Source organism: Mauremys mutica, chromosome 4 (genome assembly GCF_020497125.1).
Source record: "Mauremys mutica isolate MM-2020 ecotype Southern chromosome 4, ASM2049712v1, whole genome shotgun sequence".
Lineage (NCBI taxonomy): Eukaryota > Metazoa > Chordata > Testudines > Geoemydidae > Mauremys > Mauremys mutica.
This window is the reverse complement of record NC_059075.1, coordinates 146658871-146681899: the sequence shown is the minus strand read 5'-3', so window position 1 is coordinate 146681899 and position 23029 is coordinate 146658871. Positions and strand designations below refer to the sequence as shown.

At 57.4% G+C, this 23029-nt stretch overlaps 2 protein-coding genes across 6 annotated transcripts in view; one reads left to right on the top strand and one right to left on the bottom strand.

Moving 5' to 3' along the window:
• The window catches only part of SLC43A3 (solute carrier family 43 member 3), a 40599-nt gene extending 21979 nt beyond the window's left edge, over positions 1-18620 (top strand). For 3 of the 4 annotated variants that reach the window (XM_045015675.1, XM_045015676.1, XM_045015677.1), the window contains exons 2-13: positions 3227-3465; positions 4001-4130; positions 6499-6545; positions 7528-7604; positions 11800-11892; positions 13161-13300; positions 13910-14055; positions 15020-15202; positions 16611-16730; positions 17034-17220; positions 17459-17582; positions 18012-18620. In XM_045015675.1, coding sequence (XP_044871610.1) covers positions 3276-3465; positions 4001-4130; positions 6499-6545; positions 7528-7604; positions 11800-11892; positions 13161-13300; positions 13910-14055; positions 15020-15202; positions 16611-16730; positions 17034-17220; positions 17459-17582; positions 18012-18167 — 1593 coding nt within the window. In that variant the 5' untranslated portion in view covers positions 3227-3275 and the 3' untranslated portion in view covers positions 18168-18620. Of the gene's footprint in view, positions 1-3226; positions 3466-4000; positions 4131-6498; positions 6546-7527; positions 7605-11799; positions 11893-13160; positions 13301-13909; positions 14056-15019; positions 15203-16610; positions 16731-17033; positions 17221-17458; positions 17583-17991 lie in introns of all 4 variants that reach the window. The other variant, XM_045015678.1, reaches the window with a different exon arrangement.
• A 760-nt stretch (positions 18621-19380) lies between these two features.
• LOC123369743 (bone marrow proteoglycan-like) lies at positions 19381-22765 on the bottom strand. Of its 2 annotated transcripts, XM_045015679.1 has the most exons (6): positions 22686-22765; positions 21935-22009; positions 21284-21459; positions 20607-20741; positions 19946-20057; positions 19381-19559 (listed from the first exon to the last, which is right to left on the bottom strand). In XM_045015679.1, the coding sequence occupies exons 2-6, from the start codon at positions 21987-21989 to the stop codon at positions 19501-19503; spliced, it is 537 nt and encodes a 178-aa protein (XP_044871614.1). In that variant the 5' UTR covers positions 21990-22009; positions 22686-22765; the 3' UTR covers positions 19381-19500. The 2 variants fall into 2 exon arrangements, with proteins under 2 accessions (XP_044871614.1, XP_044871615.1); XM_045015680.1 differs by lacking the exon at positions 22686-22765 and having other exon boundaries at positions 21935-22024.
• Between the last annotated feature and the right edge of the window lie 264 nt (positions 22766-23029).

Sequence of the window (23029 nt, the reverse complement as noted above, 5' to 3'; positions counted from 1 at the left end):
AACATTACTGTAATATTACTGTAACAATTACTATAATATCACTATAGTGACCATGCTCAGTGCATCGTGAGCCTTTTGAAGACACCCAACATGACAAACTTTGCATTGGACACCACACAATCATTTTATAAAGATGAACATGGGGGTGCAGGGTGTTCCCCTGAGGTACAGAGTCACACTATTGCGTACTAATTTCACGGGGTGACCCCGGTTTCTGCATGTGTGAAGGGTTAATTAACACATCTCTGTTCACTTTGTCTGCACCATTCATGATTTTATAGCCCTCTCTCATATCCCCTCTGAGTCGTTTCTTCTAAGCTGAACAGCCCCGGTCTTTGTATGGAAGCTGTTCTATACCCATGATCATCTTTGTTGCCCTTCTTTCAACCTTTGCCAGTTCCACGCATTCCTTTTGAGATGGGGCCACAAGAACTGGACACAGTATTCAAGCTGTGAGCACACCCTGGGTTCTACAGTGGCACTATGATATTTTCTGTCATATTATCTACCCCTTTCCTCATAGTTCCTAACATTCTGTTAGCCGTTTTGATCCCTGCTGTGCACTGAGTGGTCATTTTCAGAGAACTATCCATGATGACTCCAAGATCTCTTTCTTAGGTGGTAACAGCTAATTAGACCCCCTCATGTTGTACGTACAGGTGGGATTACATTTTCCAATGTGTATTACTTTGCACTTATCAACGTTGAATTTCATCTGCTATTTTGTGGTCCAGTCACCCAGTTTTGGCAGATCCCTTTGTAACTCTTCCCAGTCAGCGTTGGATGGAACTATCTTGAATAATTTTGTAGCATCTGCATACGTTGCCACTTCACTGTTCACCCCTTTTCCAGAGCATTCATGAATATGTTGAACAGAACTGGTCCTGGTGAAGACCTTTGGGGGACCCTGCTATTTACCTCTGTCCATTGTGAAAACTTCCCATTTATTTGTTCCCTTTGTTTCCTATCTATGAACCAGTTACTGATCCATGAAGGGATCTTCCCTTAGTCCCTGGTTACCTTATCAAAGCTAAACTGAAAATCCACATACACTATATTGCCTGGGTCACCCTTCCCCACGTGTTTGCTGACCCCCTCAAATAATTGTAATAGATTGGTGAGGCATGATTTCCCTTTACAAAAGCCGTGTTGACTCCTCCCCAACAAATTGTGTTCATCTGTGTGTCTGGTAACTCTGTTCTTTACTAAAGTTTCAACCAATTTACCCTGGTACTGAAGTTAGGCTTAGTGGCCTGTAATTGCCAGGAGTGCTCTGGAGCCCTTTTTAAAAATCAGCGTTACATTAGCTATCCTCCAGTGATCTCGTACAGAGGATGATTTAAGCAGTAGGTTACATACTGCGGTTAGGAGTTCTGCAGTTTCATATTTAAACTCCTTCAGAACTCTTGGCCCCGGGGCCATTACTTTTTAATTTATCAATTTGTTCCCAAACCTTCTCTATTGACATCTCAGTTTGGGGCAGTTTCTCAGATTTGTCACCTAAGAAGCATGGCCCAGGTGTGGGAATCTCCCTCCCATCCCCTGCAGTGAAGACTGATGCAGAGAATTCATTTAGTTTCTCTGCAACGACCTCGTCTTCCTTGAGTGCTCCTTGAACACCTCTGTTGTCCAGTGGCCCCACTGACTGTTTGGCAGGCTTCCTGCTTCCGGTGTACTTACAACTTTTTACTGTTAGTTGTTGCATCTTTAGCAAGTTGCTTCTTAAATCCCTTTTTGGCCCGTCCTGTTAGACTTTCACATTTTATTTGCCAAAGTTTATGCTCCTTACTTTTGCCGCTAGTCGTCTCCATTACTCTGCAGTTTAGCCCTCCTGCCATCTGTTTGGATTTGGGGGGGCGTTTTGTCTGAGCCTCGAGGATGGTGTTTGTAAGTATCTCCATGCAGCTTGCAGGCGTTTTACCCTTGGCACTGCTCTTTTTAATTTCCATCTAACTACCATCCTTTGTAAAGTTATGTCGTTCCCCTTTGTAAAGTTACATATGAGTATGGTGGATTTTTTGGTATTTTCCCCCCTACAAGGCTGCTACATTTAACCATGTTATGGTCACTATTACCCAAATGGTTCAGCTGGGGTCAGATTTTGTGTGCCACTGAGGACTAAATCAAGAATCCTCTTTCCCCTTGTGGATCCCAGGACTAGCTGCTCCAAGAAGCTGTCGTTTATGGTGTCTATAAACTTTATCTCTGCCAGGGGCGGCTCTAGACATTTCACCGCCCCAAGCACGGCGTCATGCCGCGGGGGGCGCTCTGCCACTTGCCGGTCCTGCGGCTCCGGTGGACCTCCCGCAGGCGTGCCTGCAGAGGGTCTGCTGGTCCCACGGCTTCGGTGGAGCCGCGGGACCAGCGGACCCTCCGCAGGCATGCCGCCAAAGGCAGCCTGCCTGCCGCCATCCCGGCGACTGGCAAAGCGCCCCCCGCGGCTTGCCGCCCCAAGCACGCGCTTGGCGTGCTGGGGCCTGGAGCCGCCCCTGATCTCTGCATCCTGACCTGGGTGACATGTACCCAGTCAATATGGGGAAAGTTGAAATCCCCCATTACTATTGGGTTTTCTGGTATTTTAGCCTCCCTGATGTCCCTGAACATTTCACAGCCATATGGTGGGTAGTATATCCCTACTGCCGTACTCTCATTGTTCAAGCACGGAGTTTCTAGCCATAGAGATTCTGTGGAACTGTTTGATTTGTTTAAGATTTTTACTTTATTTGACTTGGTGCTTTCTTTCCCGTACAGTGCTACTTCCCCACCAGCACAACCTGCTCTTTCATTCCTGTATATTTCGTACCCTGGTATTTCTGTGTCCCAGTGGTTAGCCTCATTCCATTAAGTTTCTGTGGTGCCTGTTACATCAATAGCCTCCTTTAATGCCAGGCACTCGGGTTCACCCAGCTTAGTGTTTAGATGTCTATCATCTGTGTATAAACACTTGTGCACGTTGTCTATATGCAGTTGCTTGCCTCCATGTGTTGTGTTTCAATGGGATGCTTACATTTGACTGTTCCTCTCCTGGACTTTACCAACTTCTTTCCTCGCCTCCATATTAGGAGATAGGTTTCCCCCTGAGGCAGCTGCATCTCAGTGTTGGGTGGGGGAATCCTGTATTAATATCTGGTCCACCCCCTTCCCCAGAAGCAGCTGCATCTCAGCACCGGGCATGGGCTGTCTCTGCAAAGCGTTGACCTCCTGGAGTGTCTCTTTGTGGTTCCAGGCTCAGAAAGGGACCCTCCCAGGAGCAGAAGGGAAGCGGGCAGGGTGCCATGGAGGAGCAGGGCACGGGACTGGCCAAGCGGCTGGGCACGCTGCTCTCGGGCCTGCTGGAATGCATGTGCTTTGCCGGCGTCATCTTCGGCTGGGCCTCGTTGGTGTATGTGCTCAAGGACTTTCACTACTTCGAGGAGCTGTGTGTGCCGGCGGCTAACGGCACGGGCAATGGCACACAGGGCCCAGGTATGGCGGGGGGCAGCACTAGAGTGGCACCGGGGAGAGCTGCAGGGGAGTGGGCGGTGCTGGAGGGAGGAGGAGCAGTGATGCAGGGCCGGGGGGATAGGGGGATGTCCCCATCTCAGGTGCTGCACCAGGGCCAGAAGGCTGATGAGAATATGCAAATAGTGCAACACCCTTATTTGCATATTCAGAACTATGCATTGTCTCATTTGCATATCCCTAAATTAAGATTCCTTCCCTTTCTGGTTCCCTACCTTGAGCTCCCCACCCGGCCCAGTGCCACCCATTTCCCCTAGACACCCTCTTGGGCCATGGGTGGGGTGAGGAGAGGGTATCGGGACTGGGGGATGTGTGTATGGGAGGGGCTGGGGTGTCAGGGCAGGGGGTCTGTGTCTGGGGGTGAATCCATGTTAGGGTCCCGTATGAGTGTTGGGATCCAGGTGGGAGGGTCTGTGGGGGTGTCGGGGTCCGTGAGGGGCACGTGGGAGCGGTGGGGGTGGGTTGGTCAGTTCGGTGTCTCAGGCCAGGCTCTCCCCAGACTGCCGGGCGCAGGACGAGCAGCTGTCCCTCGTCTTCACTGTCGGCTCCTTCATGAATAACTTCATGGCCTTTCCTACCGGCTACATCTTTGACCGCTTTGGCACCATGCCGGCCCGCTTGCTGGCCATGTGAGTGCGGGGGCGGGGGGCCCCAGGGATCCACCCCGTGGGCCCCTCCCGCTGGGCCCCTGTCCCAACCCCACCCCCCGCCACTCGGACCCTCCTCTTGGATCCCTCCCCTGAACTGCATCCCCTCCGGGACCCCTCCCCTAGGCTCCTCGGGGACCCGGGGGTGGGGGATGGGACGCTCTCCATGGGTTTGGCGAGTGTGTGTGTGTGTGGGATAAACCCCGTGGCGTTGCGGGGAGGGGAGAAGGTCCCCCGGGACAGGATCCCCCATCCCTCCCCACTCTTTCTTTCTTTGGTTCATTCTTCCTCACTCTCACCGCAATGCGGTGAAAATGAGGGACACCAAGCAGGGACCACGCCTGGCCCAGGTTATCCAGTGAGCCCATCCGCCTCCCCCCGGCAGCGCCCTGCCTGGGCCCACGGATCCGTGCCTGTAGCCGCCAGCCCCTCAGACCACGCCCCCCAGCACAACCCCCCCGCCCATCACTTTCACAGGCTCAGCCCCCCCAGCACAGGCCCTTGCCCACAGCTTTCCCTCGTCCTTAGGGCTCCAGGGCACCTGCAGCTCATTCGTTTCTCCTTGGCTGAGTTAGTGTCTGTGAACGGGCCAGGGACTACGTCAGCAGATCCTGTATGCGGCTGGGCCCGGGGGCGCTGGTGCAGCTGGCTCCGGGCTAACTCCCTGCACCCCAGAGCATGGCCAGCAGGCTACTGCTGAGGTTGCACAAGCGCCCGGAAGGAAGTGCTCGCTGCTGGCTTCCCACAAGCTGTTCCCTCCCGTCCTTGCTGCAGAGCTGGGGCTCCTGCTTCCGGGGCTCTGCAGCTCCAGTACCTCCCGCTCAGCTGAGCTCCCTCACCAGGACGCTGTGGGCCAGCCCCACAGCCCATGGCAGTCAAAGCAAAGGCCTGCTGCCTGGGCTGACATACACCCCATCCGTACATCCATCTATTGATATACACACCATCCATCCATCCATCCATCCATCCATCCATCCATCCATCCATCCATCCATCCATCAACATACCCTCCATCAATCCATCTGCATACCCTCCAACGATTCATCTACATACACCCCATCCCTCCCTCCCTCCATCCACATACACCCCATCCATCCATCCATCCATCCATCCATCCATCCATCCATCCATCCATCCATCCATCAACATACCCTCCATCGATCGATCGATCTACATACACTCCATCCATCCACCCCATCCATCCATCCATCCATCCAACCATCCATCCATCAACATACCCTCCATCAATCCATCCGCATACCCTCCAACGATTCATCTACATACACCCCATCCCTCCCTCCCTCCATCCACATCCATCCATCCATCCATCCATCCATCCATCCATCCATCCATCCATCAACATACCCTCCATCGATCGATCGATCTACATACACTCCATCCATCCACCCACATACACCCCAGCCATCCATCTATCCATCCATCTACATACACCCAATCCATCCATGTATTGACTACACCCCACCCACCCACCCATCCATCTATCTATCCATCCATTGATCGATCGATCTACATACACCCCATCTATCCATCCAGCTATCTATCCCATCCAGGAAGGGCACTAACTGAGGGCAGGTCTGCCCAGGTATATTAACCAGTCAGGTTCTACCATTCTAATCCTGGTGCTGTCCTTAGACGGGGGTAACTCCCTGGGGGATCTGGTTCTTCACTCTTTAGAGTGGTGCAGTACTGGGGTCAGTCTCCCAGTGCAGACAAGCTGGCTGGCCCAAGCCCCAGTGTTCAGGGCCATGCTGTGGCCATTTGTGCCCTGGCTGCCAACACCCAGCAGTAGCCCCCTGCCCCCAACCTAGCTCTGCCCCAGCCGCCTTGCAGGGTCGCCTGTTCCATCCCTTCCGCCAGCGTGCCTTGCCGTGCGCCCCCAACCCGCCTTTACTGCTCCCAGCATTCCCTGGGGTGCAACCAGTGCTTGTGGTGTCTGGTCTGCAGCTCCTGGCTCGGCTTGGGCCCTCCTCCCAGCCCTGTCTCCTGCCCTCCACCACCTTGACTGTGGGGTTAAATCCTGCCTCTGTCCCCCATCCTTCCCTGTCCCCTTTCCTCCTTCCCCTCCCTCCCTGACTTCCCTGCATCCCTCCCCCACCATCGCCCCTCCCCGTCCTCCTTCCTTCCACTCCCCCTCCCTGCCCCCCTTGCACCCCAAGTGTCTAGCTCCCACCGCTGCCTTCCGCTAGCCCCTCCCTTGCTCCCCCCACCCCTGGAGCTGCGATGGGAGCTGTAGCTCCCCCACGTGGGACAGAAGCCGCAATGGAGAGGGGGTGTCCGCTGCCCCCCCTCGGTTGCTCCCCCAGCATGGCCCTGTGTCTGTGTGTTTCAGATCCCTCTACACCGGCGGCACGCTGCTTATTGCCTTCTCCACGGCAGGTGAGGCCTCTGCCTGTGGGCGCGATGGGGCAGGGCACCTCCTGATGGCCCGAGCTGGGGTTGGGGCACCAAGCAGGGCCGGGCTCTGCCCCTCATGGCAGCACTGGGGGGACCCAGCCCTTCCATGCAGAAGCGCCCCCACTGGGCTGGGAACTCTGCCTCCGCTTGTGACTGGGCGCAGCTCTGCCTCCTGCTGGGCAGAGAGAGCCAGTCCTGATCCACCATGGCGTGGACACCCCTCTGGGCGAGTGTGGCTGGGCACCTACCTCTGTGTGTGTGTGTGTGTGAGAGACATTCGCTGGGGCTTGTTACAAGGCCCCACAGGGTGTGTATGTGTCTGTGTGTATGACACTCGCTGGGGCTTGTTACAAGGCCCAACAGGGTCTCTGTGTGTATGACACTCACTGGCGCTTGTTACGAGGCCCAACAGGGTGTTTGTGTGTGTGTGTGTGTGTGTGTGTGTGTGTGACACTCGCTGGGGCTTGTTACGAGGCCCAACAGGGTGTTTATGTGTGTGTGTGTGTGTGTGTGTGTGTGTGTGTGACACTCACTGGGGCTTGTTATGAGGCCCAATTTTGTGTGTGTGTGACACTAACGGGGGCTTGTTACGAGGCCCAACAGGGTGTTTGTGTGTGTGTGTGTGTGTGTGTGTGTGTGACACTCGCTGGGGCTTGTTACGAGGCCCAACAGGGTGTTTGTGTGTGTGTGTGTGTGTGTGTGTGTGTGTTTCACTGGAGTTTGTTATGAGGCCGGATGGGCGTGTGTGTGCTACACTCGCTAGGAATTGTTATATCTCATGATTGTGTGTGTGTATGTGTTACACTCACTGGGGCTTGTTAAGAAGCCCGATAGTGTATGTCCCTGTGTGTGTGCATGTTGCACTCGCTGTCTGTGTGTGTGCCCAGTGCCTTGGCGTGTGCGTTGTATGGTGCGTCTGTGGTGTGCCACTCCCTGACATGCGGTGCTTGTGTGTCCCCTGCAGCCACGGCGCTGATCCTCTTCCCAGCTATGTGTCTGCTCTCCATTGGCGGGATCCTCCTCATCCTCACCAACATGCAGGTCTGACCCTCCCACCCGCTCCATCTGGGCTCTCCTGGGGGTGTCAGCCATGGGGCGGGAGCTGCCCAGGCAATGGCCGAGGGATCTCTAGCTAGGCACTGATGAAGGAACCTACTGAGAGGGGCTGGGTTTGCTGCCTCCTATTGGTCCCCCTGGGGAGAGCAAGGCTGGATTGATGAGACTGGAGGCCCAGGGCTAATGTTTTTTAGAGGCAATCAACAAGTCCTGTACATGACTGAATAAGGGCTGGGGTGGGACATGCCCCCACCCCAATCTGGGCGAGGTTCAGGAGCAACTCTGGTCTCACGTGCTATTGGATCGGCCCAGCTGCAGAGCCCGAGGCCGCAAGGTTAAAAGGGGAGCTTGGCACAGACGGGGCGGCAGCCAAGAGGAAAGGTAGCTTTCTCCTGCTACAGAGCGGAGAGAGGGAACAGCTTCTCCTGCCCACATGGACGTAGGAAATCCAGGGTAAGCTCATCATCACAGGACACCCAGGGTCCAGCCGTGCTGGACCTCATCTATTAATCAGACCTTTATAAGGAGCCTCAGAGACTGAACGTCCCCTGAAGTGGGAGACCCCTGGAAAGCTGGAGTACGGTTCCCAAGCGGGGAGAGAACTTTGGAAAAGGAGGGGACACTGAGGCGGCCCCAGCGAAAGGCCCACCTGGTCGCGACACAGAAAGAAAAGCGAAGATGCTGACCAGGGTACATACCGCCTGGATAAACACAGAACAGTGCGAGTCAAATGAAAGGCCGAACGTTTCAACTGGCATCTTGCGAGCTTTAGGTGCCGCAAAATTCAGCGATTGTACCCTCAAACGGCAGCGTGTGAAATGCATTCCATTCAGCTGCCATCATAGCGAGAGCTCTGGGCTTTGCTTCTGCCATCGTTGGCGGAAGATGATTATCTATGAAGGCAAGCGTCGAGAACGCTCGCTCTGCTCTGCAGCTGGCAATGGGCACAGCCCAATACAGCCTCAACGTGATGCAAACAGTCGGGAAGACGTTACTCAGGCCTTGCTCGTGCAAAAATGTGATGATTTCAGGAGCATTTCGCATCCTGCACATCACAGTATCTTACAACCGCTGAACACGGCTCCATTTCGTGGACAAGCTGAGGCTGTAGATCATTTGGGTAAGCGTTGAGCAGTGCTGGCATGCATGACAGTTCCGCATAACATTCACTTCTTCTTTTCAGTTCCCAGCTTAGCTTGTGGCGGAGAGGAGAAAAGCTCTCAACTTCCGATTTCCTCCTTCCTCACTTTTGCCATCTGGAAGTATTTGTGTTACAGTCCATTTGTGGTTTTCATGAAGGACTCATCACCTTCACTTCCCAATTCTTTTCGCTTGCATCTCAAAATAGTCAAACTGAGATCGGAAGCTTGTGGCAAATTCTTGCAAGGAAGGCAGCAAATGAACAGCGATGACAAGACCCGGGCCTGGCTTTTGAATCCTTAGGCTAGTTTTGTCCAACCTTTCTAATATCCCATTCCACAGGGTACTCATAAGGTGCAGATGGTTGCGCTTCCCTTTGAGTTCCACTGTTTTCCTCGGCGTTGTCCATTGTTCTTTGAAACAACATTGAATGTCCTCACGGTCCACTACACTGCATTACAAGATTCAGCCTGACAGGACCAGCTCCTATCTGGCAGGGTTTTCAGGACAAGGAGAGTTATTTGGTCACTCTTGGTAAGCTTCTTGCACAGATGCTGCCATCGCCTGGGCGATGCTGCAAAAAACCCCAAAAACATTTAGTTTCTGAACAAAACAGAGAAAGTTTATGGCTTCCATGCAAGCATCAATGCTACACGTTCCAACTACGTTCAGAGAATGAGTTGTGTATGGCACCTACCCAACTAGTGGGCTTAGTCTTTTGATCTGACCTTGAAGACCTTCATACTTTTCAGACCTGTAACTTGCATTATCGTTGGCTTGACCTCTGCAGTTTTCAGTAGCAGTGTTGTTTGTGTCCAATAAAGACTCCACGGGCTGGAAGAGCGACTTTGCCGTGTGGCTTTTGACGAGTATAAACCCAACAAGACGCTCATATCTGGCACCGTGTAAGCTATATCGGACAATGACAGATAACTGTTCAACGTGAGTGATATCAGGAGTTGAACCTGTGATCAAAGAGTAGTATTTGGCTTCTTTGACTTCACTTACAATGAATTCCAAAACCTTACATCCCATTGGCTCAATGAACTCATCACAGATTGTTTTCAACAAGTAGGATGTTTCCATAGCGTTTAACTCACTCACGTAGAGACGGATCATATTTGGGCGAAAGTTTCAAGAATACTTCGATAATTTCCATTTTCAGGATAGCCGATAATGTCCCTCCTTCCTCTAAATGTTAAACCACTTTCAGTGAGAAGCTTAATTGTCACAACAAGCCTTAAAACTTCCCTCCAGGATGCAGTTCAAAAATAGCGCCGACCTTCCTTACGCTGCATGCAAAACTACTCCATTATCAAAGGCCATTTATCCAGATCTTCGTTTGTCTTAATGGCCACTTTATCCTCCTTATCACGACTTGTCTCTCCGCCTTCTGTTTGGACAGGTGGTAGGAAAAGTGGGTCTTCTCTTTCATCATGACATTTGTCCTGGATTTCAGGAATGCTTGTCCTTTCTTTTGACCTCTCCTGAGGGAACAAGTTCATAGCCATAGCTTCACTGTGATTATCATTTTTGGAGCAAGCAGGTCCGACATCTTTGGAAGCTGATTTTGAAGCCGCACTAGCAGAGAAATAGTTTTGTATATTTGGGTTGCTTGCTTACAGTGTTCTCTCTTTCTAACTTAGCGTTCCTTCTCAAACGTGACCTTCACCGTGCAGTGCTACCATGAGCAGCCGGAAACCAGCGATTAGTGCCACCAATTCACACCCCTGTCTCCAGCAACTGAAAGTCTGAAAAAAATTAATTAAACTTGAAGTGTGAAAGCTTCAGAAACAGGGACAAAATCAGTGTCAGCAGGGGCCACCAATGATTGTTTTGTTCTTTTTTGTGTTAGCACGAATCCGATTAAAATCCCACTTATATATAGTGTATAGAATCAGAGCCCCCTGCAGAAAAGCAGAGAGCTGGGGGTGAGGGCATCCTCACGGGAGCAGATGCCCCAGCTCCAGCTGCCCTGCCAGAACTGCTGCCAGTTGAGTAATGGAGGCAGAGAACAGGCCCTCCTTTAGCTCAGCTCCCTAGAGACCCCAGCCCCCATAGCACCTCCAACCTGGCTCCCTGGGGGATCTCCAACCCCACAGTGCCCCCCTCAGCCCAATTCCACAGGGACACCATAGCCCACAGTGCCAGTCCCACATCCCAGACTCCTGGGACAAATCTGACCCCGCAGGGTCCCCCAGGAGCTTGCAGCCCTGCTCCCCAGGCAACCCAGGCCACATGGTGCCACCCTCCCCCATCCAGCTCCCTGTGGGTCCCAGACTCCCTAGTGCTCAATCAGCCCCCATCCCATGCTCCCTATGGCCCGGCAAGATTGGGGTGCCCTGGGCGGTGTTGATGATATGAGTCGACAGTGTGCCCTTGTTGCCAAGAAGGCTAACGGCATTTTGGGCTGTATAAGTAGGAGCCTTGCCAGCAGATTGAGGGATGTGATCATTCCCCTGTATTCGACATTGGTGAGGCCTCATCTGGAGTACTGTGTCCAGTTTTGGGCCCCACGCTACAAGAAGGCTGTGGAAACATTGGAAAGAGTCCAGCGGAGGGCAACGAAAATGATTAGGGGACTGGGGCACATGACTTATGAGGAGAGGCTGAGGGAACTGGGATTATTTAGTCTGCAGAAGAGAAGAATGAGGGGGGATTTGATAGCTGCTTTCAACTATCTGAAAGGGGGTTCCAAAGAGGATGGAACTAGACTGTTCTCAGTGGTAGCAGATAACAGAACAAGGAGTAATGGTCTCAAGTTGCAGTGAGGGAGGTTTAGGTTGGATATTAGGAAAAACTTTTTCACTAGGAGGGTGGTGAAGCACTGGAATGGGTTACCTAGGGAGGTGGTGGAATCTCCTTCCTTAGAGGTTTTTAAGGTCAGGCTTGACAAAGCCCTGGCTGGGATGAATTAGTTGGGGACTGGTCCTGCTTTGAGCAGGGGGTGGGACTAGATGACCTCCTGAGGTCCCTTCCAACCCTGATAGTCTATGGTTCTATGATGATTGGGGGTGTGGGGGGGGTATCGTTCCTCCAGGTGGGGAACCTGTTTGGGAAGCACCGCTCGACCATCATCACCCTCTACAATGGGGCCTTCGACTCATCCTCTGCTGTCTTCCTTGTGGTCAAGGTGAGCCCCTGGGCCCTAGCTCCGGGGGCCGTGGGGAGAGGAGGTGGCTGGAGGAGACAGCAATAGGGAGGGTGGGAAGGGTGGGGCAGACCACCTCCTGGAAACCCCAGCTCTGCTCCATGGGGGCCGAGGGCAGGGTTAGAGGTGCAGATTTGGGGTCCATTAAGCAAGGAGTTCCTTAGATACAGCCACCTCCTAAATCTTGTGACATGCAAATGTTCAGGTTCTTCTCACCCTTCCTGCACACCCCTGGGGTTCGCACTGCGTTCCAATCCCCACCAGACTGGCCTCACCTGTGCAGGATTGAGCTCAGCCAGCATCCAGCCCCAGTAAGAGTCAGGCCCTGCCCCAGCTGAGATTTGGGCCCCATTGTGCCAGGCTTTGCACACACATACACACAGAGTGAGCGACAGGCCCGGCCCAGCTGAGATCAGGGCCCCATCGTGCCGGGGGCTGCATAGACACACAGCGACAGACAGGCCCTGCCCCAGCTGAGATCAGGGCACTGCATAGATCCTAGCTGTGGAGACTCCCACTCCTTCCATGTTCTTTCCCTTGGCTTTGGCAGTGAGTTGTTCCTCTCCCCCCATCTCTCCTCCAGGCCATGTGCTGCCATGGAGTTTATGTGCTGCATGGGAACAACCAACCTGAGGTTGTGTCTCTGCAGCGAGGGCCGACTGAGAGAAATAATCCCGTGATGATCTTCCAGCCCTGTGCTGAGACGTATGAAGGGAGCCGGAGCCACTCGGGGGGGCAGTCTGTTGCTGGGCTGTTGGGATGAGGGCAGGATGAAGTGTGGCTGTGGTTAAACCACGGGTTTGGAAATCAGGCCATGTGGGTGCTATTCCTGGCCTTGTCATTGACACACGAGGGGGGGGGACAGGTTGAATCAGTTCCCCTCCCCGTACCTCAGTTTCCACTTTTCTGTTTAGACTGTGAGTTTTTCAAGGCACGGGATGTCCCTTGCTATGTGTCTGCGTCGGGCCTGATCTCGGTGGGGGTCTGTGCAGGGCCTGGCACACGGAGGGCCCGGGTCTCGGTGCGGGTCTGTGAAGGGCCTGGCACACAGGGGGCCCGGGTCTCGGTGGGGGTCTGTGAAGGGCCTGGCACAACGGGGGCCCGGGTCTCGGTGGGGGTCTGTGCAGGGCCTGGCACACCAGGGGCTCTGATCCTGGCTGCAGCCTCTGGAAGCCACCCTAAGAACAATACAGGTCACTGAATCCAGGTTGGCCCCGTATGCACCCGCTGACAACTTCCTTCACCCCCAGCTGCTGTCCGAGCAAGGCCTGACCCTGCGAGAAATGTTCCTCTTCCTCTCGGCCTGCAGTGCCTGGCACCTGACCCGCACCTTCTTCCTGATGCCTAGGTGGCACATCCCCTACCCGCTGCCCCCAGGATACGCATATGGGTGAGTCACCCTCTGCCCGCACCCTCCACTCCCCATGGGTCCCTCCACCCCCCCATCTGCCTCCCATGGGTCCCTCCATCCCCGATCTGCCTCCTGTGGGGCCCTCTGCTCCCTATCACCCCTCGTCTGCCTCCAATAGGTGTCTTTGCCCTGTCCATCCTCCATCTGTGTCCCATGCACCTCTTTGTCCCCACATCTGCCTCCCATGGGCCCCTCCACCCCACATCTGCCTCGTGTGGATCTCTCCATCCTCCGTTTGGGCTCTCTGCCTGCGCATCTGCTTCCCATGGATGCTGCCATCGCAGTCTGTCTTGTAACCCCACTGCACCCTTGCTGTCCTCTCTCAGGGAACAGGCTCTGCTGGGTAAATGGGGCTCAGCCCCATGGCAGCACCGGACGGTGCCGGACCCCTGGGAGCGATTCTCCCCTGGCCCCCAGGCCATGCTGTCTCGGGGCTGCTCCTGTGCTGCAGGGGAGCACCGGTGGGTGCTGGGGAGCCTCGGCTCTTGCATGGGGGTCACTGGTCCTAGTGGTGGGCCTGGGTGGGTGCTGTCTCTGGCCCTGCCGTGGGCTGTGGCGGGCGGTGATTGGCTCGCTGTGTCCACACAGGCTGAGGTGCCGGAGGCAGGGGTGCTCTTACCGTACCCACGAGGAGCAGCGGCCAGGCCTGGGCGATGGAGCCCACGAGCCCAGCGACCCGTACTTGGAGCCAGGCCCGGGAGGCGCCGATGCCGGCAAAGCCCTCATGGGCAAAGGTAGGGCTGGCCAATTCCCCTCACCGAATTCCTCCTCTGCCTCCTGGGGCCCCCCCAGCAAGCCCCCCAAATCCCCCTCTACCCCTGCAGCACTCATGACCTCCAGTGAGCCCCCCAAATTATCCCCCACTCTTGAATCGCCCCATGGACTCCAGTGAGCCCCTCACAGATCCACAGGTCTGGTGCTCTGGGAGAGTCCCTGGAGGACCCCCCCTTTTAGGCTCCCACTCTGTGACTGGGGTAAGCCACTCAGCCCCACTGCAAACCTCAGCACCTCCAGCACCCCTGCTGCGATGGGTGCAAGGAGAGCCCCGTGCCCCCAAGGGGAGCAGGGCAGCCCCCCAGCCTCTGCAGGGACTAGCCAGCGCTGCGACACCTGGAGAGAACGGAAAGTTAAAGCAGGGGCCAGCTTGGGCAGCCCCAGCCCTCCGACCCCGCTCTTGGCCCGGTCCAGGAGAGACTCCAGCTCCCAGCAGCCCACATTTAACCCCGCGCCCCCCTTGACCTCCACCCCAGCCCTTTGTTCTTGGTCCCAGGCAGACACCGTTCCCCCAGAGGTGCCCCCCACCACAGGGCTGTGTCCAGGGCAGCGGAGCCACCGCCCAGACTCGGGCACAGGCGCCTCTCTGGGCTCCTTGGGGTCGGCCCTGTCCTAGGCAGGCACCTCCGAGCACAGGAGCCCGCGGGGGAGGTGGGGGGATGGTTTGTGGAGGATCCCAGGAGGGACAGGCACTGCCCGCTGGGCTGGGCTGGGCTGGGGTGAACCAGCAGGGCCGGGAGCTGATCCCTGCTCTCCCTCCTCATTCTGTCTCCAGCCTTCACAGCTCCCTTCAGGCCCCCGGCAGCGTCCCTCTCTCTCTGGATCGCCTGGGCACAGGCCCCCACTCTGAAACCACACCCCCTCCCTCACCCCCACCCCCTCCAGACCTAGGGCTAATCCTGAGTGCGCTGTGTCCATCCCCAGGAGAGTCGGGGGCCGGGCCCGGCCATGGAGAGCCCCCTGGCATGTCTTTCCGGGCCTGTGTCTTCTCCAAGCTCTTCTTCTGGCACCTCATGTGGCTATCGGTGATGCAGCTGCGGCACTACCTCTTCATCGGCACCCTCAACCCCATGCTGGAGCACCTGGCTGCCCGCGACACCGCGCTAGGTACGGGGCACCCAGCCTGCCACAGCTGGGGGTACGGGGGAAGGGGGAGAACGGAACAATAGGGCAGGCAGAGGGGAAGAGAGATGGTCTAGGGAAGGACGGAGGGAATGGAACAGGTGGATATGGAGAGAGATGATGGAGGGAAGAACGGGAATGATGCAGGCGGGGATGGAGAGAGATGATGGAGGGAAGGACGGAGGGACTGGAACAGGTGGATATGGGGAGAGATGATCGAGGGAAGGATGTGGGGAATGGAGCAGGCGGGGATGGAGAGAGATGATCGAGGGAAGGATGGACGGAAGGAAGCAGGTGGGGTGGAGAGAGATGATGGAGGGAAGAACAGGGGAATGGAGCAGATGGAGATGGAGAGAGATGATGGAGGGAAGAACAGGGGAATGGAGCAGGCGGGGATGGAGAGAGATGATGGAGGGAACAGGGGAATGGAGCAGGCGGGGATGGAGAGAGATGATTAAGGGAAGGTCAGAGGGAATGGAGCAGGTGGGGATGGAGAAAGATGATGGAGGGAAGAACAGGGGAATGGAGCAGGCGGGGATGGAGAGAGATGATGGAGGGAAGAACAGGGGAATGGAGCAGGCAGGGATGGAGAGAGATGATCGAGGGAAGGTCAGAGGGAATGGAGCAGGTGGGATGGAGAGAGATGATGGAGGGAAGAACAGGGGAATGGAGCAGGTGGGGATGGAGAGAGATGATGGAGAGAACAGGGGAATGGAGCAGGCGGGGATGGAGAGAGATGATGGAGGGAAGATCAGAGGGAATGGAGCAGGTGGGGATGGAGATAGATGATGGAGGGAAGGACGGAGGGAAAGGAGCAGGCGAGATGGAGAGAGATGATGGAGGGAAGAACAGGGGAATGGAGCAGGTGGGGATGGAGAGAGATGATGGAGAGAACAGGGGAATGGAGCAGGCGGGGATGGAGAGAGATGATGGAGGGAAGGACGGAGGGAAAGGAGCAGGCAGGGATGGAGCGAGATTTTGTAGGTAAGGTTGGGGGTGGGACGGAGTTGGAGTAGGCAGCGGTGTCTGAGCTGGGCAGTTCTGCCCCCTGCTGTCTGATTAAATGGATTGTACTTATTGGTGTGGATGGAGTGAGGAGAACTGAAGTGGGGCAGGCTCCAGAGGAGGGGAGGGAGGCTGGAATAGGTACAAACCCTTGGCCCTTCCTGCCCAGCATCTCAAATGACCTGACGAGGTTGGTACTATTGTCACCCATGGGAAACTGAGGCAGGGGGAGGGTCAGTAGCTTGGCCAAGGTCACCAGGGCTCAGTGTGGGACCCAGGAGTGCCTGGCCAATACAGGCCACCCTCCCGTCCAGTGGATCAGGAAGTGAACAGGGCCTGTGGGGTGAAGTCTCAAGCATTGTGCTTTGCTCCCTGTCTCTATTCCCAGTAAGCACCTACACCAATGCCTTCGCCTTCACCCAGCTCTGTGGGGTCCTGTGCGCCCCCTGGAATGGGCTCATCTTAGACCGGCACAAGCGCGGGAGGAGCAAGGATGGCAGTGCCAAAGGTAATCACCTCGTCTGTCACCAGCTGCTGGACCCAGCTCTGCCCGCTGCTGCTTCTCCCCGTGCTGCGAGCTTCCCCACAGCAGTGCCCATCCGGGACCCTGGTGCTGTGAGCTTCCCCGCAGCAGTTTCCGTCCGGGACCGCGATGCTTAAAGATTCCTCACAGCATTGCCCATCTGGGACCGCGGCACAAGCGAGCTTCCCCACAGCAGTGCCTGTCTGGGACCCTGGCGCTGCGAGCTTCCCTGCAGCAGTGCCCCATGCCTCTCCCTTGCCTCTTGCCAGCGTCTCTCCTGTCTATCAGGTGGCTCGGACTCCCTGGCGGACCTGCGCTCCTGCGTCCTGTCGCTGGCTGTGACAGTGCTGCAGTGTGTAGCCTTCTCGGTGTGCGCCTCTGTGCCGGTGCTGCCTGTGCAGTACGCCACCTTCATCCTGCAGGTGCTGAGCCGCTCCTTCCTGTACGGGGGCAATGCCGCCTTCCTGGCCATCGCGTGAGTCACCCGAGGGCATGGGCTGGGGGAGGGAAGATCCTAGACATGGAGGGGGCAGAGGGCTACCAATGGGGCAGGGGTGCAGAGCTGGGGTGGAGGAAATGGAGGGGAGGGCTGGCAGGGCACAGAGATGCCCTGCAATGGACAGTGGGGCAGGGTACACCTCTGGCCTGTCTCACAGCAGTGCCTCCCCCCCATCTGTAACACCGTCCCGCCCCGCTGGGTCGGCTCTCCACAGGTTCCCGCTGGAACATTTCGGGAAGCTCTATGGGCTGGTGATGGGCCTGTCAGCCGTGGTGTCACTCCTCCAGTACCCCTGCTTCGCACTCATCAAGGGACCGCTCAGCGACGACCCCTTCTATGTGAGTGTCCTGTCCCATCTGGGGCCTGGGGAGCTTCATCGACACTCTGCAGTGAGAGATAGGGGGTGCTCCTTACAGGGCTGGGGGGGAACTTTATCGACACCCCACAGTGAGAGACAGGAGGTGCCCCGTCTGGGGTGAGGGGGAACTTTATCGACACCCTGCAGTGAGAGACAGGGGGTGCCCCTTACAGGGCCTGGGGGGGAACTTTATTGACACCCCACAGTGAGAGACAGGGAGTGCCCCGTCTGGGGCCTGGAGAACTTTATTGCCATCCTGCAGTGAGAGACAGGGGATGCCCCATACTGGACCTGGGGGAATTTTATTGACACCCTGCAGTGAGAGACAGGGGATGCCCCATACCGGACCTGGGGGAACTTTATTGACCCCCACTTTCTGTGTTGTTCAGAACTTGATTTTCCCATCCAGGTGAACATTGGCCTCATCGTCGTCGTCCTCCTGGCCTTCGTCAGTCCGCTGGTGGTGCTGCGGGAGTGCCAGCGCCGGGAGAGGGAGCAGGAAAAGCAACATGTCGACTCACCCTCCCTGACCCTGGCCAAGGCTGGGGTGGAGTCCTCCATCTGACCCCCCCCCACAGGGATCTTCAGGGGCTGCTCCCCCCAAAAGGGAATGAGGAAAGGGAATTAGCAGTGCAGGCTGAGCCCCAGCCAATCCGTAGCTGTGTCCCTCCAGCCCAGCATTGTCACCATCAGCCAGCCAGGCACTCGCTCCTCTCCAGGGGCAGGGTGGTGGGTCATGTTGGGCTATTTTTACAGATACTTGATTTTCTAGGTTTTTGTATAGCCCGGTCGGTATAAATCCAGCCTTTCCCTCTCCCTGAGCCCAGGGTGCGCGGCGGGGGGAGTGGGGGCGGGAAGTGTGTTACAGTTCCCCTATCGGCAGGGTGTATTTCAATCCCCCCATTTCCTTCTCTTTGACTACAGAGATTTTATTTCTGTGCTTCTTTGTAAAAGCGAGGGAATGGGACGCCCCGGCGCCTTCCTCCCTGAAATCACATAAACGCTAGCGAGGAACTAACCCAGCTCTGCACTTAGCTTTCTCCAGAGGTCACCGGAGGCCCCTGGCCCGCTCTGCCCCGCTTGTGCCCATCTTGTCTGACTGCCTGAACCTCCCCCAGTGCCCCCCAGGGGCTCCAGCATGGCTTATTGTCTGAGACAGACGTCCGGTTTTAATTTGGTGCCCCCCAGGCACTGGAGAACCCACCATCCCAGGGGAAGAGGATCCAGGAGTTAGATACCCTCCATGTTAAAAACATGCCCCCTGTTCCTGGTCTGAATTTGGTGCACACCTGTGCCCAGCCCCTGCCAGACTGAAGAGCCTCTGCTGTGAGAAATCTCCTCCCCGGGATGGGGCGCACAGACCGGGTGCAAGTGCCCCCAAAAGCTGCTCTTGGCTGAACGAAATGGCTGGCACTTCCTGACGGCGCGGCCTATGGCAGGGTTACAGCCTGGGCATTTCTGAGCCCTTTGCTTGCTGGGAATGTCCCGGGGGCGGGGGTACCCCTGAACTGGACGCAGTTCCCACTAGTGGGCTCCCTAATGCCCGGTACAGCGGTAACTCCCCCCTCCCGACTCCATCCCTGGGTGGGGGTAACCCCAGCCCCGTTCCCTGCAGGCCACCTCTCGCCCTCCCCCTGCCCTGGTCCAGCCCCAGGAAGGGCCCTCGGTGTCCCGGGGCAGGAAGGAGCAATACCCAGGGATGATGAGTCCAGCACTGTTTTATTGCAGGGAGTCACAGGCAGTGAGCGAGGGGTGGGGGCTGCCCCCCCGGGGAGCTGGGGCAAGGCTGGGAGCAAAGCCGAGTCCAGGGAGCAGGGGCACCTCTGGCAGGGCAGAGTGGGGGTCCCAGGCCAGGAGAGCGGTGGGGGCAGTGGGACCCCGTTGGGGGAGCAGCCCCCTCAGTACTCGCAGACAAAGGGCAGGCGTGTCCCGCAGCTGACGCTGCTCCATTGACCACCTGGCAGAGAGAGAGGGGTTAGTGCCCTCCCAGCTGGCACCTGGCACCCAGCCCACAGCAAACCCCAGATCCCTTGCCCCAGACCTCCATAGTACCACTAATCCCAGATCCCCTGCCCCAAACCCCCGGCCCCACCTACCCTCAGATCCCCTGCCCCATGGCCCCACCTCCCCATGGATTCCCTGTCCCACACCCTAAAGCCCCACCTCCCCTACACCCCATGACCCCACCTACCCTCAGATCCTCTGCCTCACGGCCCCACAGCCCCACCTGCCCTTGGACCCCTGTCCCACAGATCCGCGGTTCCTCTGCCCAAGGGCTCTTGTTCCCACAAGCAGTGAACAGATCCCCATCTCCGCCCTGTCCTGCCCCAGGGGGCTACTCACCTACAGTGCACAGGGCGACACACGATTTCCAAAAGCGCCAGGGGTTCCCTTTGGCCCAGTTGGAGTAGTTCCAGGGACTGTGGTCGACCCAGCGGGGATAAACACGAAAGAACTGTGGGGAAGTGGCTGGGGTTGGATCAGTGCTGTCCCATCTGCAGGGTGCCCCAGGAAATCCCCTCCCCTCCAGCCCCCCAAGGGGCCGGGGCCATCGGTTGGGCTGGGGCAGGAGCTGCTCCTGCACTGGAGCCAGCCGGGGGCCACAGTGAGGGGCTCTGGATTTGCTGGGAAGTACCTGGGACTTGCTGGCACCAGTCTCTGCCCTGGCACCAGCCCTGGCACCTCGTGGGCAACCAAGATCAGTGGGTCCCAGGGAGACTGCGAGACATCGGGGGGTCAGCTGGGACCCACACCTGAGCTACCCAGGCCCACCTCCCAGGGTGCAAATGGGGGGTGGTCTGGGGCTGCCCTGAGCGGGGTTCCGGCTGGGCACACACTGAGCCGCAGCGGGGGATGGATCCCCCTGTCCGCGCTGCACTGGAGGGGAGGTCAGCCTCAGAGCTGGCAGGGCCCTGATGAGGGAGTCGGGGTGTGGGGGGGTTGGTTCTGGGCCAGGCCCAGGCAGTGGGGGAACAGGAGCAGCAGGGCCGGACACTCTCCTTACCCAGCGGTAGGTGTAGCCCCCAATCCACACCTGGCCCCGGTTGGTGCGGGTACGTGCCATGCTCTGCAGACGCTGGTTGGTTGCACGGTTGTGGATGGAGGCCAGGCGGCCGTGGTAGCAGCGGGCACACTGTTTCTGTGGGGAGAGGGTGAGGGGGACATGGGACAGTCAGGGCCCAGGCACAGAGTCACATCCACCCGCCACCCCTCCATGCACCATCCACTGCCCCTATGCCCCCCGTGTCACCCCTTCAACCCCTCCACCGTCCCCATGCCTCCTCCACTGCCTACATGGGCCCCCCATCACCCTTATGCCACCCCTTCAACACCCCATGCCCCCTCCACCACCCCCATGCCTCCTCCACTGCCTCCATGGGCCCCCCTGCACCCCTATGCCACCCCTTCAACACCCCATGCCACCTCCACACCTCCTTGACTGCATCCATGGGCCCCGCATTGCACCTATATCACCCCTTCAACACCCCATGCCCCCTCCACCACCTCCATACCTCCTTGATTGCATCCATGGGCCCTGCATTGCACCTATGCCACACCTCCACCGCCTCATGCCCCCTCCACTGCCCCCCATGGGCCATTCGCCAGCTCCATGGGCTTCTCACCCCACTTCCTGACCTATCTGCGAGTCTTCCCCACCACCTGTGCCCCTGACCTACTCACCTGGGCTCTCCAAAATGGCTGGCAATCGTTCACAATCACATAGCGACAGGTGTGCCCCTCCTGGCCAGGCACTATCATCCTAAAGCTCTCGCTCTCCGTGGGGCACGGTGGCTCTGGCTCCCCAGGCTCCTCCTCGCCCTGTTCGGCTGGTACCTCCTGCTCTGGGGAGCCCTCATCTAAGGGTGGGTGCAAGAGACACCAATTGGCCCTTCCAGCTGCAAGACGCAGCCCAGAGCCCAAACAATCCTTGGAAGTGGGAGCAGATCTAGCGGCCAGGGACACAGGTGTCCGGGATAGAGGGTCAGGGTGTCACTGGGGGGTTAGGGAACCCTGGTGTCTGGGACAGAGAGGCTCAGAGGGTCATTGCGGGGCCAGGGGACCCTGGTGTCCGGGCTGCAGAGAGGTGGAAGGTTATTGGGGGCAGGCGCCCCAGGTGGCCGGAACAGAGTGGGGCTGGGGGCTAGTGAGAGCACAGGTCTGGGGTAATGGAGCCCTGAACTGTGCTTGCTGGGGTCTGACCCAAGCCCATGGGGTCCATGCAGTGTCTGCTGGGGGGGTGGAGGTTCCCATTGGGGGCAGTGGCTGTAGGTCAGGCTCCCCACAGGGTGGGGGAGGGGCTGTAGCCATGGTGACTTGGGCCCCAGGACTTACGGAGCTGTTGAGCAGAGACGGCCCCCAGGAGGGCAAGCAGCAGGGACAGCTTCATCTCGGGCAGATCTGGCGGGGCTGTGAGACAGAGACAGATTGACCCCTCCACCAGGACCCCCCAATCACTGAGCCCAGACTGACCTCCCTGCCTAGAATCTATCCCCTCCCTCCACTTAGCTCAGACTGATCCCCCATCTAGGGACCCCCCAATCACTGAGCCATAACCTTCCACCAAGCTCCCCTGGGTTGATGACCACCCCACAACCAAGGCAGCCTTTCCCAACTAAGGTAGGGCTGGGCCAACCAAGGGGGATGGAGAGAACCTGGGGCCTTGCCTCTATGTGGGAGCAGAGGGGCTCTCACTCACAAGGACAAGGGGTACATGCACATATTGGCTATGGGCAGAAGCAGTCAGGAAAATTCTAGCATGTGCTGTTAGCCTGTGGAACTCCCTGCCACAGGATACAAGGGGCTGAGAGTGCTGAGCAGTGCCAGGCCTTTCTGGGCATCACAGCAGCCTCAGGGGCCAACAGTGAGGCCTCATGATCTCAGGCTCCAGGGCAGGAGCTGAACAGACCCTGGAGTCAGGCAGGGATCTGCCCCTGCCACAGAGAGGTGAATAATGGCAAGCACCTCCCCAAGGCAACCAGCACTGGCTGCTGTAAGAGCCAGGCCCTGACCGAGTGACCCCACTCTGGAGCAGGTCCCCATTACCCCCCATATTCCCCGGGGTCAACCAAAGACCCCCCGCCACCTCTGTGATGGCTGTGGGTCCTCAGTGAGCTCCGACAGCTCCAGCCATCCCAGCCCCTTATGTTGGTCTGGAACAGGAAGCTGGGTGATGGGGAAAGAGTCACTATCAGCTCCCAGCCCCTAGTGCGTCCCCCTTCCCCCCCCGCCCAGCTTGTGACATCCCCACACCCAGCCTGGGCTCCGATCTATGAGCTGTCCCATGTTGCCACCTAGGGGCCATTGGCAGAGTTTATAAACGAGCTGTCTACAAAGGGCTCCCAACTCCCCATAGACCAGGTCCTGGATGCACCCCCCTGCTGATGGTAGCAGAGAGCTGGGCTCCCAGCCCCTCGGCGACCCGCTTTA

What these genes read in the sequence shown, in the direction of transcription:
- LOC123369743 (XM_045015679.1), bottom strand. Translation starts at nt 21,989, where the DNA reads ATGAAGCTGTCCCTGCTGCTTGCCCTCCTGGGGGCCGTCTCTGCTCAA. An exon ending in CGTCTCTGCTCAACAGCTCC is followed by an intron (nt 21,460 to 21,934) that starts GTAAGTCCTGGG and finishes ACCCACCCTTAG; the next exon opens with ATGAGGGCTCCCCAGAGCAG. An exon ending in AGCCATTTTGGAGAGCCCAG is followed by an intron (nt 20,742 to 21,283) that starts GTGAGTAGGTCA and finishes CTCTCCCCACAG; the next exon opens with AAACAGTGTGCCCGCTGCTA.